Genomic DNA, 19,500 nt, shown 5'->3' on the forward strand with positions numbered 1-19,500 from the left:
ACATGACTTTATCAATGACACATCATTAGTTCTGTCCTGTACTTGGCATACGACACTAGGAACTGTCCCGAGTCTTCCCATTGACCCGAAGCTCCAGAGACGAGTCCGAACTAAGTACCCTGATCTCTATGCTCCAGTCCTGCAGGTTTAGCTACGCCTGCTGCTTATAGCAACACAGGTGACTGACAGCACAGCCAGGCCTGCATCTAAAAATACAACATGGCCCTGCTTGCCCTCCCGAATACATTGTCTTATGTCCAGGCCCTACTTCTTAGGTTGTACCTAGACCTAATTAGACATGTATGCAGAGTGATTTAATAGCTTACCAGGTGCTATAAAATGTACAACAAGTGTCATTTCCCAAAGCAGTTTCCAGGGTTTCCACTTACATAAAAGTTTCCTCTCTTACGGTGATTGACGTAGCTGGACGTTCTGTAATCGCCGAACAAACAAATGCAGAGCCATGTTTACTTGATGACTCAGTGCCTGTGTTGGGAACAATCAGTGCCCCCGTCACTCTGACGTGCTGAGGTTAATTACAGTGGGCACCTCTCCTCTCTACACCCCCTCTTCAAATTGGCATTTTCCAGTGAGGCTGAAGCTGGCCGGTAATGAGCGGGTAGCAGACCTGGGTTCAAATACTATTCAAAATTATTTCGCTGAGTTTTATTGAGCTTTCCTGGTGCAACGGAACTGACAGAATAGTCGGACACAAGTGAGAAGTCCACCTATCTGGCACTCCAGGCAAACTATTTGAAATATTTTTAATAACATTTGAACCCAGGTCTAGTAATGAGCATCTGGCGGGTGCCCTGCCCGCTCCAATTCCTTGTGTTACTTCTCCCTCAAAGGGTATAATTACCAGACTCACCACATAACCCACCCTGGTTTTGGGAATAAATAAACATGCAGTTAGTTGAGACAGGCTGAGTGGTTTTTAGAGCTCTCAGTTCCCACTCCTTATTCACAGCACTGAGTCCCTGAGCTGCAACCGTTATTAGGGAGACAGCAACAACAGCCATTAGTTGTCTGTCCTCAAAGGACCAATTCAGAAGTCCATTTAGGTATGGAAATTGCCTTCTAATGCTACTTCCCCTTTGGAAAGGTAGGGAAGTTAAGTGTTGTCCTGACATTTTGACAGTGAAGTTCAAGTAAAGTGAGATACTACAAATTTGCCAGTGATTCAGCTGTTATTACATGACTTTGTGCTGACAGACGCAACAGATCTGTCTCCATCTGTTTGGTAAGCTGCCACAGAATTACAAAACGCTCAAATGACATCAATATTTTTCACATGGGCCTGAATCATGAAACACATCACATAAGCAGTTAATGCATGTTAATCTCTTTACTTCTGATGTGTGATAAGCATACAAGTGAAAATCAGGACAGGCACTAGCTTGGACAGGGTGAGACCAATTGGATGATGTGGCCTACAAACAGCGTGAAAGCATGCATTCAGTAACTATCTGTGACCCTACCTCCAACTAATATTCCAGGGAAACTGCAGTCCAGCCCATAGCACCCCACCCCACCCATGTCATATCATATCATATACCCAGCTTGGGGAAGACGATGAGGTATTCAGCGTTGCACTGAGGACAGGCCACGCGGGCCGTGCTGTTGCCCCTCTGCTTCTCGTCCACCCAGCGCTGCAGACACACCTGGTGCACCCACTTGGTGGAGCCACGGCAGCGACACGGACGCACCCACTCCGCCGTGCGGTCATCCTCGTCCGTTGCGAAGCACACCCAGCAGCTCCTGAAACGTACACAAACACAGGAGAGGGGTGTTCGTTCCACAGGCACATAAACACACACGAGAAGGCAGATGCACCCATGCACGCACCCACATTGGCTGAAACACTGGGGCTGTTGGTTTTTGTGTCGACGTCTGTATACCAGCAAATTCAGTATTCTCAGTGCATTTGACAATTAATTAATGGTTGTGAATCAGGTAGAGGGTTTGCATCCATCCAGATGATGTGACCTTCACCCTGTGAACCTCAGAGTTACTCAACACACTGGCTGATTAAACAGGATGTTCAGAGGCAGGAAACACAACCAAAGCCCTGTCCCCTAAGCACTGAGTGGCAGGCAGGGAGAGAGAGAGGCAGCTCCTCTGGGATAGGATGAGAAAACAAACATGTACCCAAGACAAGGCAGACTACATGTGACCTTGCATTCACCATGAAATGTAGGCTTAGAATGAAAAAAGGTTAAAGACGACAAGACCCAAACACTATTGAGTAATATAATTATTCTGTGAAGGCCATGATAGTCTGTCCCTCTCTGTGTCAAAAGTTTGGACACAGATAAACCCTAGAATGAGTTTCTTTATTTGTACTATTTCCTACATTGTAGAATAATAGTGAAGACTTCAAAACTATGAAATAACATATGGAATCATGTAGTAAAAAAAAAATCAAATAAAAAAAGTTACATTTATATAACTTGGTCTTTTACCAAATATAGCCATCTTCGATATACCAACCCGACCTTGTCACAGCACAACTGATTAGCTCAAACACATTAAGGAAATAAATTCCACAAATTAACTTTTAACAAGGCACACCTGTTAATTTAAATGCATTCCAGGTGACTACCCCATGAAGCTGGTTGAGAGAGCGCAAAGCTGTCATCAAGGCAAAGGGAGGCTACTTTGAAGAATCTACAATATTTTGATTTGCTTAACACTTTGCTTACTACATGGTTCCATGTGTTATTTCATAGTTTGTCTTCACTATTATTTTACAATGTAGAAAATAGTAAAATAAAGAAAAACCCTTGAATGAATAGGTGTCCAAACCTTTGACTGGTATTTTATATATACACAGTGCATTCAGAAAGTATTCAGACTAGAGGTCGACCGATTAATTGGAATGGCAGATTAATTAGGGCCGATTTCAAGTTTTTTGGACACTGAATTGGCAGATTTTGCCAAATATTGATACACCTTTATTTAACTAGGCAAGTCAGTTAAGAATACATTCTTATTTTCAATGACTGCCTAGGAACGGTGGGTTAACTGCCTTGTTCAGGGGCAGAACGACAGATTTTCACCGTGTCAGCTCGGGGGATCCAATCTTGCAACCCTACAGTTAACTAGTCCACGCTATAACCACCTGCCTGTTGCGCTCCACAAGGAGACTGCCTGTTACGTGAATGCTAGTTAGCATTAAACCTATTTTAAACAATCAACAATCATTAAACAATCAATCATAATCACTAGTTAACTACATATGGTTGATGATATTACTAGTTTATCTAGCGTGTCCTGCGTTGTATATAATCTGACTGATCATACAAGCATACGAGTATCTGACTGAGTGATGGTAGGCAGTAGCAGGCTCGTAAGCATTCATTCAAACAGCACTTTAGTGCGTTTTGCCAGCAGCTCTTTGTTGTGCGTCAAGCATTGCACTGTTTATGACTTCAAGACAATCAACTCCCGAGATGAAGCTGGTGTAACCGATGTGAAATGGCAAGCTAGTTAGCAGGGTGTGCGCTAATAGCGTTTCAAACGTCACTCGCTCTGAGACTTGGAGTAGTTATTCCTCTTGCTCTGCATGGGTAACGCTGCTTCGAGGGTGGCGGTTGTCGTTGTGTTCCTGGTTCGAGCCCAGGGAGGAGCGAGGAGAGGGACGGAAGCTATACAATGGCAAAACTAAAGTGCCTATAAGAACATCCAATAGTCAAAAGGTTAATGAAATACAAATGGTATAGAGGGAAATAATCCTATAATTCCTACAATAACTACAACCTAAAACTTCTTACCTGGGAATATTGAAGACTCATGTTAAAAGGAACCACCAGCTTTCATATGTTCTCATGTTCTGAGCAAGGAACTTAAAAACGTTAGCTTTTTTACTTTCTTCTCCAACACTGTTTTTGCATTATTTAAACCAAACATGTTTCATTATTTATTTGAGGCTAAATTGATTTTATTGATGCATTATATTAGGTTAAAATAAGTGTTCATTCAGTATTGTTGTAATTGTCATTATTGCAAATAAATTAAACATTTTTTTTAAAATGTTTTAATTGTCCGATTAATCGGTATCGGCGTTGAAAAATCATAATCGGTCGACCTCTAATTCAGACCCCTTGACTCCTATATTTTGTTACGTTCCAGCCTTATTCTAAAATTCAGGAAATTATTATCCCCCCCCCCCTCAATCTACACACAATACCCCATAACGACAAAGTGAAACGTTTTTTTTTTAATGTTTACAAATGTATAAAACATTAAAAAAACTGAAATACCATATTTACATAAATATTCAGACTCTTTGCTATAAGACTTAAAATTGAGCACAGGTGCATCCTGTTTCCATTGATCCCCCCTTGAGATGTTTCTACAACTTGATTGGAGTCCACCTGTGGTAAATTCAATTGATTGGACATTTGGAAAGGCACACACCTGTCTATATAAAGGTCCCATAGTTGACAGTGCATTTGTCCTGAGGTCAATGAAATTGCCCGTAGAGCTCAGACAGGATTGTGTTGAGGAACAGATCTGGGGAAGGTTACCAAAACATTTCTGCAGCATTGAAGTTCAGCAAGAACACAGTGGTCTCCATCATTCTTAAATGGAATACGTTTGGAACCATCAAGACTCCTCCTAGCACTGGCCGCCCGGCCAAACTGAGCAATCAGTGGTCAGGGAGGTGACCAAGAAAATGATGGTCGCACTGACAGAGCTCCTCTGTAGACAACCATCTGTGCTGCACTTTACCAATCAGGCCGTTGTGGTAGAGCGGCCAGACGGAAGCCACTCCTCAGTAAAAGGCACAGGACAGCCCGCTTGGAGTTTGCCAAAAGGCACCCAAAGAACTCAGACCATCATTAACACAATTCTCTGGTCTGATGGAAACAAGATTGAAACCGTTGGCCTGAATGCCAAGCATCAGGTCTGGAGGAAACCTGACACCATCCCTACGGTGATGTTTCTCAGCGGCAGGGACTGTGAGACTAGTCAGGATTGAGGGAAAGATGAACGGAGCAAAGTACAGAGAGATTTCATAAAAACCTGCTCCAGAGCACTCAGGACCTCAGACTGGGAAGAAGGTTCACCTTCCAACAGGACAATGACCCTAATCACACAGCCAAGACAGCGCAGGAGTAGCTCCGGGACAAGTCTCTGCATGTCTTTCAGTATCCCAGCCAGCTGGACTTGAACACAATCTAACATCTCTGGAGAGACCTGAAAATAGCTGTGGAGTGACGCTCCCCATCCAACATGACAGAGCTTGAGAGGATCTGTAGAGAATAATGGAAGAAACTCCCCAAATACAGGTGTGCGAAGCTTGTAGTGTCATACCAAAGACAACTCGAGGCTGTAATCCCTGCCAATGGTGCTTCAAAAATTACTGAGAAGGTTCTGAATACTTCTGTAAATGTGTTTATTTTTAATACACACACACAGTATGCGCTGCAGCTGAAGATTCAAAAAATAAAATCCCCCTACATCTGAGATAAAGATAAAAAGCTTGTGAGTACACTGTCCAAAGCCCAGGGCCAAGTAAAGTAATCTCAGCCATGGCCTCAGGGGGACAGCACTCGGTGAAAGTGGGCAGTCAGCAGAACAAAGTCAACTCCTAAAACACCGGCTTTTATACTTGGGGTTGATTTTGGAAGAAATTATATTTTGTTAGGCTAGGCCTAGCTCTTGGGACCGATAACAGTGTAGTGTATTGATCAAATATTCCTCTCAGACAGTAGACTGAATAAATGTACCCTGGGATACAGAGCAGACACACTCTGGTGCAGTGACTGTGCACAACTCAAACAAGATCAATAACAAAATAATCTGCTAAGTGAGCAAAATGAACTGGAATGTTGTGGATGCCTACACACCTAGCAGCGTCAAAGGGTAGGCAGCCTACTCTTTTTTTTTTTTTACAGGCATAGCCTACAAGGCCAACCGCATCAGAATGTCTAGGACCATTTGCAAAGGGAAGAGACTACCTGCAAGTCTTTTCGCAAACATGCGACCGTCACCTCATAGAAAACAATGGCCATAATGATTATTTGATCAATGCAGGAAGAACGTAACAAATAGCAGCACCCAGAGATAAGACCTGGTGATGTGTATGGAGACTGGATGACAAACTAGTCTGTCTCTTAACGTGCTCCAGAGTGCTTTCATGAAAAATCTCTGTACTTTGCTCCGTTCATCTTTCCCTCGATACGGCCGTCTCCCAGTCCCTGCCACTGAAAAACATCCCCTCAGCATGATGAGGACATTCGCCCCAGAGAAACTCTGGCAGACTGACCATCAGATTCTTGGCCACCTCCCTCACCAAGGCCCTTCTAATCCGATTGCTCAGTTTGGCCGGGAAGCCAGCTCTAGGAAGAGTCTTGATGATTCAAAACTTCTTCCATTTGAGAATGGAGGCCACTGTGTTCTTGCAGACCTTCAATGCTGCAGAAATATTTTGGTAACCTTCCCCCGATCTGTGCCTCGACACAATCCTGTCCTGGAGCTCAATGGACAATTTCTTCAACCTCATGGCTTGGTTTTGCTCTGACATATACTGTCAACTGTGAGACCTTATATAGGTGTGGGCCTTTCCAAATCATGTCCAATCAATTGAATTTACCACAGGTGGACTCCAATCAAGTTGTAGAAACATCTCAAGGATGATCAATAGAAACAGGATGCACCTGAGCTCAATTTCACATCTCATTGTAAAATGTTTTTTTTTTTAGAGTGAAGTACATCGAAAAAAATCAAGAGAAAACTGCAAGACTCAATAGAAGACAAAACAAGGAACAAACCAAAAAAGACAGGCTTTTGAAAAAGTAACTATTTTTCATAAAATTGTACAGTTATCTTAGCTAGCTGAATTGCTAGCAGAATTGTTTACTTGCTGCTAAGCAGTTGCTAGGGACTCTCCTGGAAGAAGCTAGCCAGCTTACAAAGAATAACAACAATAAATATCTAGTAAACATAAGAAAGGAAGACAAAATAAGGACAAAAGAAGGACAGAAGAAAAAGGAAAAGAAAGAGGACAACAAAGTGAAACAGTCAGCACTTCTATTGCAACTTCGTATTTCGTCGTCCTAACGTAGTCTACACTGCTATCTGCCCAGAAGCTAGCCAGTTAGCAAACGTCCACCGTCTACCGAATAGCAGCACTGTAGAAACTATTACACTCAACTGAACGACTTGATTAGTGTAGTGTTAGCTAGCTACATAGTTGTCTTTGCTGTCTTCGTATCCAAGATAATTGTGTAGTTTAGAGCGTGTAGTCTTAGAGTGATTATCTTAATTTACCGAGGTTAGCTAGCCAGCTATTTGTCGTCCTTAACATAGGAGACACTGCTAGCTAGCCAACAGCTAGCCAACGTCTACTGAATAGAACTTCCGCACTCAACAACCCGGTCGCATTCCGCTTCGCCCCACAGGTAGTATCACATTTTCATTTCATTACAGCACAACGGTTTGATTTGTTTGATCGTAGCTAGCTACATAGCTAGCTACATAGCCGTCTTTGTATCAAAGATAATTGTGTAGTCTAGAGCGATTTTCTAGGTTAGCTAGCCAGCTATTGTCGTTCTTTTAACGCAACGTAACGTAATCAACACTGCTAGCTAGCCAGCTAGCCCCGAATAGCAGCACTGTAGAAACTATTACACTCAACGGAACGACTTGATTAGTGTAGTGTCAACAACGCAGCCACTGCCAGCTAGCCTACAAAGTCAACAACGCAGCCACTGCCAGCTAGCCTACTTCAGCAGTACTGTATCATTTGAATCATTTTAGTCAATAAGATTCTTGCTACGTAAGCTTAACTTTCTGAACATTCGAGACGTGTAGTCCACTTGTCATTCCAATCTCCTTGCATTAGCGTAGCCTCTTCTGTAGCCTGTCAACTATGTGTCTGTCTATCCCTGTTCTCTCCTCTCTGCACAGACCATACAAACGCTCCACACCGCGTGGCCGCGGCCACCCTAATCTGGTGGTCCCAGCGCGCACGACCCACGTGGAGTTCCAGGTCTCCGGTAGCCTCTGGAACTGCCGATCTGCGGCCAACAAGGCAGAGTTCATCTCAGCCTATGCCTCCCTCCAGTCCCTCGACTTCTTGGCACTGACGGAAACATGGATCACCACAGATAACACTGCTACTCCTACTGCTCTCTCTTCGTCCGCCCACGTGTTCTCGCACACCCCGAGAGCTTCTGGTCAGCGGGGTGGTGGCACCGGGATCCTCATCTCTCCCAAGTGGTCATTCTCTCTTTCTCCCTTACCCATATGTCTATCGCCTCCTTTGAATTTCATGCTGTCACAGTTACCAGCCCTTTCAAGCTTGACATCCTTATCATTTATCGCCCTCCAGGTCCCCTCGGAGAGTTCATCAATGAGCTTGATGCCTTGATAAGCTCCTTTCCTGAGGACGGCTCACCTCTCACAGTTCTGGGCGACTTTAACCTCCCCTCTTCTACCTTTGACTCATTCCTCTCTGCCTCCTTCTTTCCACTCCTCTCCTCTTTTGATCTCACCCTCTCACCTCCCCCCTACTCACAAGGCAGGCAATACGCTCGACCTCATCTTTACTAGATGCTGTTCTTCCACTAACCTCATTGCAACTCCCCTCCAAGTCTCCGACCACTACCTTGTATCCTTTTCCCTCTCGCTCTCATCCAACACTTCCCACACTGCCCCTACTCGGATGGTATCGCGCCGTCCCAACCTTCGCTCTCTCTCCCCGCTACTCTCTCCTCTTCCATCCTATCATCTCTTCCCTCTGCTCAAACCTTCTCCAACCTATCTCCTGATTCTGCCTCCTCAACCCTCCTCTCCTCCCTTTCTGCATCCTTTGACTCTCTATGTCCCCTATCCTCCAGGCCGGCTCGGTCCTCCCCTCCCGCTCCGTGGCTCGACGACTCATTGCGAGCTCACAGAACAGGGCTCTGGGCAGCCGAGCGGAAATGGAGGAAAACTCGCCTCCCTGCGGACCTGGCATCCTTTCACTCCCTCCTCTCTACATTTTCCTCCTCTGTCTCTGCTGCTAAAGCCACTTTCTACCACTCTAAATTCCAAGCATCTGCCTCTAACCCTAGGAAGCTCTTTGCCACCTTCTCCTCCCTCCTGAATCCTCCTCCCCTCCTCCCTCTCTGCAGATGACTTCGTCAACCATTTTGAAAAGGTCGACGACATCCGATCCTCGTTTGCTAAGTCAAACGACACCGCTGGTTCTGCTCACACTGCCCTACCCTGTGCTCTGACCTCTTTCTCCCCTTTCTCTCCAGATGAAATCTTGCGTCTTGTGACGGCCGGCCGCCCAACAACCTGCCCGCTTGACCCTATCCCCTCCTCTCTTCTCCAGACCATTTCCGGAGACCTTCTCCCTTACCTCACCTCGCTCATCAACTCATCCCTGACTGCTGGCTACGTCCCTTCCGTCTTCAAGAGAGCGAGAGTTGCACCCCTTCTGAAAAAACCTACACTCGATCCCTCCGATGTCAACAACTACAGACCAGTATCCCTTCTTTCTTTTCTCTCCAAAACTCTTGAACGTGCCGTCCTTGGCCAGCTCTCCCGCTATCTCTCTCAGAATGACCTTCTTGATCCAAATCAGTCAGGTTTCAAGACTAGTCATTCAACTGAGACTGCTCTTCTCTGTATCACGGAGGCGCTCCGCACTGCTAAAGCTAACTCTCTCTCCTCTGCTCTCATCCTTCTAGACCTATCGGCTGCCTTCGATACTGTGAACCATCAGATCCTCCTCTCCACCCTCTCCGAGTTGGGCATCTCCGGCGCGGCCCACGCTTGGATTGCGTCCTACCTGACAGGTCGCTCCTACCAGGTGGCGTGGCGAGAATCTGTCTCCTCACCACGCGCTCTCACCACTCGTGTCCCCCAGGGCTCTGTTCTAGGCCCTCTCCTATTCTCGCTATACACCAAGTCACTTGGCTCTGTCATAACCTCACATGGTCTCTCCTATCATTGCTATGCAGACGACACACAATTAATCTTCTCCTTTCCCCCTTCTGATGACCAGGTGGCTAATCGCATCTCTGCATGTCTGGCAGACATATCAGTGTGGATGACGGATCACCACCTCAAGCTGAACCTCGGCAAGACGGAGCTGCTCTTCCTCCCGGGAAGGACTGCCCGTTCCATGATCTCGCCATCACGGTTGACAACTCCATTGTGTCCTCCTCCCAGAGCGCTAAGAACCTTGGCGTGATCCTGGACAACACCCTGTCGTTCTCAACTAACATCAAGGCGGTGGCCCGTTCCTGTAGGTTCATGCTCTACAACATCCGCAGATTACGACCCTGCCTCACACAGGAAGCGGCGCAGGTCCTAATCCAGGCACTTGTCATCTCCCGTCTGGACTACTGGAACTCGATGTTGGCTGGGCTCCTGCCTGTGCCATTAAACCCCTACAACTCATCCAGAACGTCGCAGCCCGTCTGGTGTTCAACCTTCCCAAGTTCTCTCACGTCACCCCGCTCCTCCGCTCTCTCCACTGGCTTCCAGTTGAAGCTCGCATCTGCTACAAGACCATGGTGCTTGCCTACGGAGCTGTGAGGGGAACGGCACCTCAGTACCTCCAGGCTCTGATCAGGCCCTACACCCAAACAAGGGCACTGCGTTCATCCACCTCTGGCCTGCTCGCCTCCCTACCACTGAGGAAGTACAGTTCCCGCTCAGCCCAGTCAAAACTGTTCGCTGCTCTGGCCCCCAATGGTGGAACAAACTCCCTCACGACGCCAGGACAGCGGAGTCAATCACCACCTTCCGGAGACACCTGAAACCCCACCTCTTTAAGGAATACCTAGGATAGGATAAAGTAATCCTTCTCACCACCCCCTTAAAAGATTTAGATGCACTATTGTAAAGTGGCTATTCCACTGGATGTCATAAGGTGAATGCACCAATTTGTAAGTCGCTCTGGATAAGAGCGTCTGCTAAATGACTTAAATGTAATGTAAATGTAATGGGTCTGAATACTTACTTAAATAAAGTATATATTTTTTTTGTTGAAATTTACACCAAAAATATAAAAAAAACCTGTTTTTCCTTTGTTATGGGGTAGTGTGTAGATTGATGAAGAGGAAACTATTTAATCCACTGATGAATAATGGTGTAACATAAAAAAAATGTGGAAAAAGTCAAGGGGTCTGAATACTTTCCAAATGCACTATAGCTCCATGCTTGATAGCCTCCACTGCATTCCACACATGCCAGAGGTCTTGTAGAGCAATATTCGAACACCTGTGTTCTAGTCAGCAGAAGCAGAGGGTGGAGTCAGAGCAAGGAGACGGAGCATCATCATCTCCCTCCTCCGTGACATTCAGAAAGCTGTGTTCTGATCTGGAGCCAAGCCATAATTTAAATAGGCCATCTACACCTTATCCTTGTATTCAGCTCAGCCAGGGAGTAGGTCATAATGGGCATTTAGCAACCTGCGAGCCTCCAACTAGTGTTGCACAGTATACCAAAACCTTTTTTTTTTTTTCATATAATTTTTTAAAAAGTACACTTTAGGTACTACTGTCAAATGTGACTCACGTGATTGAGGATCAAGTCTATCAGAGCACCCCTTTATAGCATGTAAAGCAAAGTGCCTGCTCCACTGCTCATTCATTCATTCATTGCTAGAGTTGTCTGGGCTGCATTGTTATCTCCCCATTCACGCTGCACAGAAATGAACACTCTTGAATAATGCAGCACAGCATGTAGATATGTTTAAACTTCATTACGGTTCGCAAAACAATGTCCTTACAGGCTAGAACACTTTTACAATGCAAGACGATATTTACTAGCTGACAGGTTAATTCACTACCCTAGTACTTTATGATAATATGCAAACCATAATGCAAAATGATGATTTCAAAGCTGATGGTCACAAAAAAACATTAACTCATTTAGTCTCCCTCGCCACCAAAAACTCATTAAATTCTTCATCTCCCTCACCTCCCGTTTGGCTTCCAATAGATTCAGTAGAAACTGGGTCCAGAAGTCCTGACAGACCATCCCCAAGTGGTGAAAGTAGGCAACAACACCTCTGCCAGGGACAGCACAGAGTGGCATTCTCAACCCCCTCCTGTACTCCATGTTCACCCATAACGGCAAGGCCACGCACGTCTCCAACTCAATCACCAACAGGGCCTAAAATTAACACCCCGCCACCGGCCAAATACGGATAGATTTTGGCATTGGCGAGTAATGTGTCTATTTCATTAGCAGGTGGTCAGGGATCCACAGTGGGAGCATTTCACCCGCATTTGTGAATAAAAAAATAATCAAGAATGATCACATTTACAAGTCAAAAGCTTGGGCACACCTACTCATTCCAGGGTTTTGAATTTTTACTATTTTCTACAATGTAGAATATGCACAGCGCTGTTTATGACTTCAAGCTCAACTCCCGAGATTAGGCTGGCAATAAGAACATCCATTAGTCAAAGGTATATGAAATACAAATGGTAGAGAGAGCAATACTCAACGCGTCAATTCAATCAATTTAGTCTCAAATAAATAATGAAACATGCTCAATTTGGTTTAAATGTTGCAAAATCACAGTGTTGGAGAAGAAAGTAAAAGAGCAATATGGACAAGAAAGTAAAAGAGCAATATGGACAAGAAAGTAAAAGAGCAATATGTGGCATGTAAAAGCTAACATTTAAAGTTCCTTGCTCAGAACATGAGAAAATATGAAAGCTGGTGGTTCCTTTTAACATGAGTCTTCAATATTCCCAGCTAAGAAGTTTCAGGTTGTAGTTATTATAGGAATTATAGGACCATTTTACTCTATACCATTTGTATTTCATATACCATTTGTATTTCATATACCTTTGACTATTGGATGTTCTTATAGGCACTTTAGTATTGCCAGCCTATTCTCTGGAGTTGATAGGCTTGAAGTCATAAACAGCGCTGTGCTTCAAGCATTGCGAAGAGCTGCTGGCAAACGCAGGAAAGTGCTGTTGGAATGTATGCTTACGAGTCTGCTGTTGCCTACCACCACTCAGTCAGACTGCTCTATCAAATCATGTACTTAATTATAATAAACACACAGAAACACAAGCCTTTGGCCATTAATATGGTCAAATCCATAAACTATCAAACATTTATTCTTTCAGTGAAATACGGAACCGTTCCGTATTTTATCGAATGGGTGGCAACCATAAGTGTAAATATTGCTGTTACTTTGCACAACCTTTAATGTTGTCATTATGTAAAATTCTGGCAAATTAATTAGGGTCTTTGTTAGGAAGAAATGGTCTTCACACAGTTCGCAACGAGCCAGGCGGCCCAAACTGCTGCATATACCCCGACTCTGCTTGCACCGAACGCAAGAGAAGCGACACAATTTCCCTAGTTAATATTGCCTGCTAACATTAATTTATTTAAACTAAATAAATAGTTTAAAAACATATATACTTTATTGATTTTAAGAAAGGCATTGATGTTATGGTTAGGTTCATTGGTGCAACGACAGTGCTTTTTTTGCGAATGCACTTGATAAATCAGCAGTTTGGCGAAGTAGACTGTGATTCGATGATAAATTAACAGGCACCGCATTGATTTTATTCAACGCAGGACAAGCTAGTTAAACTAGTAATATCATCAACTGTGTGTAGTTAACTAGTGACTATGTTAAGATTGCATCCAAAAATGCAGATTACCGATTGTTAGAAAACTTGAAAATCGTCCCTAATTAAATCGTCCATGCCGATTAATCCGTCACTCTCTAGTTCTGTCATCAACAAACTTAATGGTGGTGTTGGAGTTGTGCTTGGCCGTGTAGTCCCGAGTAAACAGGGAGTACAGGAGGGGACTGAGCACACACCCCCGAGGGGCCTCCGCGTTGAGGATCAGTGTGGCGGATGATGTGTTGATATCTACCCCTACCACCTGGGGGCAGCCCACAATGAGCCTTTCAAAGCACTTCATGGCTATAGATGTGAGTGCTACGGGTTAGTAGTCATTTAGGCATGCTACCTTAGTGTTCTTGGGCACAGGGACTATGGTGGTCTGCTTGAAACATGTTGATATTACAGACTCAGTCAGGAAAAGGTTGTAAATGTCAGTAAAGTCACTTGCCAGTTGGACAGCGCATGCATTGAGTACATGTCCTGGTAATCTGCCTGGCCCCGCAGCCTTGTAAGACCTTTAAACAGGTCAACAAGAGCGTAGAGTGTGATCACGCAGTCGTCCGGAACAGCTGATGCGCTCATGCATGCTTCAGTGTTACTCGTCTCGAAGCGAGCATAGAAGTAATTTAGCTCGTCTGCTAGGCTCGTGTCACTGGGCAGCTCGCGGCTGTGCTTCCCTTTTTAGTCTGCAATAGCCTGGTTTATAAAATGTGCAATAAGCATAAAACAATTATATAAGAAATTAGCAACTCGTTCTCATGCTGAGAAATAAGCTAGGCCACTTGATTTCAACATCTGAACAAAGTGGAAAGGCTAGCATGCTGTTCAAACAGTTGGTGACGGACATATTTTCAGGTCCTCGTCTAACATGGCAAAATCCCATAATACCACCATGTATAATTAAACCTGCCTGCTACTAGGCTTGAATAATGGATAGCAAATCTTTGGCTATCGGTCATAATCCTCCAGCCCAGGGTGTGCTCTGTTACCAGGCTGCAGGGGGGGCCTATCTCGGTCACTTGCTCAGGTAACTAGTTAAATACTTGGCTGATTTTCCATCTTCCAGGGGGTGAACAAAACATGAGGGAGAGCTCAGTGGAGCCTAGGGGTCGGGTGCTTGGGTAACGTGGGCCTGCGGAGGAACAGGGGCCACGTGGCGAAACAGAGTCTGATCTTAACCCTTCTTCCTCTGCTCTACCATCCTCAAATTAACCTCATCCATCCTCCCACTATGACTCTATCCACTCATTTCCTCTCCACAATGTGAAACGACACGCTGCTGGGATGTCCACAAGTCCTCTTGTATTACCTGTGACTATGGTTACAGTACAGTTAGCTACGGTGGATATAATGGGTCAAATGCCCATTTGTAGCTGGGTTCCTACCCTAAAATCAGGAGAGGTAAAAAAATATCCCACCCAGGGGAGGTTATTCCTAATCCAGATTCACAGAGCATCCAGTCACAGAGTAGCCATTTTCGGTTATAAAAATCAACCTAGTTTTTGACTACATGAGCATATCGTTGTGACTATGAGCCTGACTATGAGCCTGGCCGGGGAAAACAAAGGCCTAGAGGCAAGAGATTAGTAGAACCTGAGCTGAGAAGCAGCAGAGAGAGACAGAGGGATGAAACGGGAGGACGGGAAGCTGATTGGAAGGGTAGACAGATGTCTCCACAGGAGCACAGCCGTGGGGAATAAAGGCATGCGTGGGTGCTCCCCCAGATACACTGGCTCCAGGTCCCATAATGCTGCCCCTCCACATGACAAGCCACGATACAACTGGTGAAACGCTATCCTCTTCACAAAACCCTAACCCCTGGCTGGCTTTCGCCTCGCTCGGTCCTGCTCAGCAAATAACACAAACACAGGCCTACAAACACTAGAACATACGACAAGACAAACACTACAAAACACAGTCCCGAAGCCCAATTTTACAGCCTAAATATTCAAACAAAACATTGGCACTGACCAAAAGCTTCAGTCAGGTTTCAACTCAAAAGCAATTAGGCCTGCGAACCAATAACCAACAAAGGCTTGAAACAAGAGACTGGTTTGAATTCGACCACACTTGTCAAATAATGTCATTGCTGCTCTTTCACTGTATATGTCCATTAACCTGTGCGTCCATCTAAGTTTTTAAATCCCAATAGAAATCTGTCAATTTAAACTAGAGATATCATTTTTCATAGGCTGTGTCTCCATCCACAGCATCGACCATCTGCATCTGCGGTGGAAGGTGGCCCAGTTAGGTGTTTGTCAGACCATGAGACAAAAGTCTCTACAACACCCACGAGACTCTTCTGTAGTTGGTACTGCAGATGTGCCAACTTCTGTCTTTAGCATCTGAACCATTTGTGGGACAAACTATACTGAACAAAAATATGAATGTGACATGCAACAATTTCAAAAGATTTTACTGAGTTACAGTTCATACAAAGATATCAGGAAATTGAAATAAATTCATTAGACCCTAATCTATTTCACATGACTGGGCAGGGGTGCAACCATAGGTGGGCCTTGGAAGGCATTGGCCAACTCACTTGGCAGCTAAGCTCAGCCGATCAGAATGAGTTTCCCCCCACAAAACGGCATTTTTAAAAAAACTGCATTTTATTGTCCCCAGCACAAGCACACTATGTAGTGAAAATGCTGATTAATTAGCTTCTTGATATGCTACACCTGTCAGGTGGCTGGATTATCTTGGAAATGGATTAATGCTCACTGTGAACAAATGTGTGCACAAAATTTGAGAGAAACTTTTTTTGCAGGAGGTATGGAGATAGTTTTGTGCCCAAAAAATGAGTCTTATTGTGTGTACTAAACACTAAAATATGTCCTAACATTGCTTATATCTCCTATAGGACAGACACTTCAAACCGTATTTTTTGACTGTCTGTTTTGCCATTTATGAACGTTATTTAATATGTTTCTATGGGCTATAGTAGTAAAGGCCAAATTCAAGACTGACGTTAAATATGTTATTAACATGTCATAAGAAACTAGAATTTCCCCACTAAATCAAATCAAATTTTATTTGTCACATACACATGGTTAGCAGATGTTAATGTGAGTGTAGCGAAATGCTTGTGCTTCTAGTTCCGACAATGCAGTAATAACCAACAAGTAATCTAACTAACAATTCCAAAACTACTGTCTTATACACAGTGTAAGGGGATAAAGAATATGTACATAAAGATATATGAATGAGTGATGGTACAGAGCAGCATAGGCTCTACAGTAGATGGTATCGAGTACAGTATATACATATGAGACGAGTATGTAAACAAAGTGGCATAGTTAAAGTGGCTAGTGATACATGTATTACATAAAGATGCAGTAGATGATAGAGTACAGTATATACGTATGCATATGAAATGAATAATGTAGGGTATGTAAACATTATATTAGGTAGCATTGTTTAAAGTGGCTAGTGATATATTTTACATAATTTCCCATCAATTCCCATTATTAAAGTGGCTGGAGTTGAGTCAGTGTCAGTGTGTTGGCAGCAGCCACTCAATGTTAGTGGTAGCTGTTTAACAGTCTGATGGCCTTGAGATAGAAGCTGTTTTTCAGTCTCTCGGTCCCAGCTTTGATGCACCTGTACTGACCTCGCCTTCTGGATGATAGCGGGGTGGACAGGCAGTGGCTCGGGTGGTTGTTGTCCTTGATGATCTTTATGCCTTCCTGTAACATCGGGTGGTGTAGGTGTCCTGGAGGGCAGGTAGTTGTCCCCCGGTGATGCGTTGTGCAGACCTCACTACCCTCTGGAGAGCCTTACGGTTGTGGGCGGAGCAGTTGCCGTACCAGGCGATGATACAGCCCGCCAGGATGCTCTCGATTGTGCATCCGTAGAAGTTTGTGAGTGCTTTTGGTGACAAGCCGAATTTCTTCAGCCTCCTGAGGTTGAAGAGGCGCTGCTGCGCCTTCTTCACATTTACATTTAAGTCATTTAGCTTCTTCCACGACTTACAAATGCTGTCTGTGTGAGTGGACCTAGGTATTCCTTGAAGAGTTTTGTCTGTGATGTGTATGCTGTCTGTGTGAGGAACTTGCCGAGGAAAACGTGCTACCCTCTCCACTACTGTTCCATCGATGTGGATAGGGTGGTGTTCCCTCTGCTGTTTCCTGAAGTCCACACTCATCTCCTTAGTTTTGTTGATGTTGAGTGTGAGGTTATTTTCCTGACACCACACTCCGAGGGCCCTCACCTCCTCCCTGTAGGCCGTCTCGTCGTTGTAGGTAATCAAGCCTACCACTGTTGTGTCGTCCGCAAACTTGATGATTGAGTTGGAGGCGTGCGTGGCCACCCAGTCGTGGGTGAACAGGGAGTACAGGAGAGGGCTCAGAACACACCCTTGTGGGGCCCCAGTGTTGAGGATCAGCGGGGTGGAGATGTTGTTGCCTACCCTCACCACCTGGGGGCGGCCCGTCAGGAAGTCCAGTACCCAGTTGCACAGGGCGGGGTCGAGACCCAGGGTCTCGAGCTTGATGACGAGCTTGGAGGGTACTATGGTGTTGAATGCCGAGCTGTAGTCGATGAACAGCATTCTCACATAGGTATTCCTCTTGTCCAGATGGGTTAGGGCAGGGTGCAGTGTGGTTGAGATTGCATCGTCTGTGGACCTATTTGGGCGGTAAGCAAATTGGAGTGGGTCTAGGGTGTCAGGTAGGGTGGAGGTGATATGGTCCTTGACTAGTCTCTCAAAGCACTTCATGATGGAAGTGAGTGCTACGGGGCGGTAGTCGTTAAGCTCAGTTAGCTTAGCTTTCTTGGGAACAGGAACAATGGTGGCCCTCTTGAAGCATGTGGGAACAGCAGACTGGTATAGGGATTGATTGAATATGTCCGTAAACACACCGGCCAGCTGGTCTGCACATGCTCTGAGGGCGCGGCTGGGGATGCCGTCTGGGCTTACATACGTTTACATTTACATTTAAGTCATTTAGCAGACTCTCTTATCCAGAGCGACTTACAAATTGGTGCATTCACCTTATGACATCCAGTGGAACAGCCACTTTACAATTTTACAATAGTGCATCTAAATCTTTTAGGGGGGTGAGAAGGATTACTTATCCTATCCTAGGTATTCTATGTGACCAACAGATTCATATCTGTATTCCCAGTCATGTGAATTCCATAGATTAGGGCCTAATGAATTTATTTAAATTGACTGATTTCCTTACATGAACTGTAACAACTTGAAATGGTTGCATTTACATCTTTGTTCAGTGTAGATCCTTTTCAGTAGGCCGATCGGTAGAAGCATCTTCTTCCGGTTGGTAATTTTCATCATTCGTTTTTTGTTAGAGAAAGCTTAAAATTCCGCTGCGTTTCATTGTTGTTGTAAAGCTTGCTAGCCAATGCCATTATTTAGCTGACAAAAGGGGGCGGCACAGTTCAAGAGGGAAAGTTTGCGTAAAAAAGATTGGTTGTGCCTGGCTTGTGATTGGTTTAATTAGCTACGTTTAAAGAATTTGTAGCATTATGATTGTTTACAAATCATGACCAATGTATCAGCCTGTCTTGTTTGAGCAGTGAAGAGAAGAGAATTGTGGCGAAATATTGTGGCGAAATATTGTTATGAATTTAGTTTTTTTATTAGATAATTATTTTGTGGTACAGTGCTACCAAAATAAAAGTACTGGTCACACAGCAAAAAATGTTTAGTCAAGTGCAACCAATTTGGTAATGTATGTACTGTTGTCTCCAGCTGGAACAGCCTGATTAGACAGCAGGGTGAATGGGATCAACATTTACAGGGCCTTGAGATAGAAGCTGGGTTAACACGTTTAAGTGTTTTACTCACCTCGGCTGCAGTGAAGGAGGCCGTATGTTTTCGTTGCAGGCCGTGTCAGTGGCACTGTATTTTCCTCAA

At 44.6% G+C, this 19,500-nt stretch overlaps 1 protein-coding gene across 5 annotated transcripts in view; it reads right to left on the reverse strand.

Annotated features, from left to right (window-relative positions):
• LOC118369537 (E3 ubiquitin-protein ligase MARCHF5-like) overlaps window positions 1–19,500 on the reverse strand; it is a 50,744-nt gene that overhangs the window by 20,827 nt on the left and 10,417 nt on the right. For 4 of the 5 annotated variants that reach the window (XR_004822626.2, XR_004822625.2, XM_052498384.1 and 1 more), the window contains exon 2: window positions 1,559–1,761. Coding sequence is in view for 3 of the 5 variants with exons in the window: in XM_052498384.1 (XP_052354344.1) it covers window positions 1,559–1,761 (203 nt within the window). In the remaining 2 variants the exon portion in view is untranslated. The other variant, XM_052498385.1, reaches the window with a different exon arrangement.

This window comes from Oncorhynchus keta, chromosome 36, assembly GCF_023373465.1.
Source record: "Oncorhynchus keta strain PuntledgeMale-10-30-2019 chromosome 36, Oket_V2, whole genome shotgun sequence".
Classification (NCBI taxonomy): domain Eukaryota; kingdom Metazoa; phylum Chordata; class Actinopteri; order Salmoniformes; family Salmonidae; genus Oncorhynchus; species Oncorhynchus keta.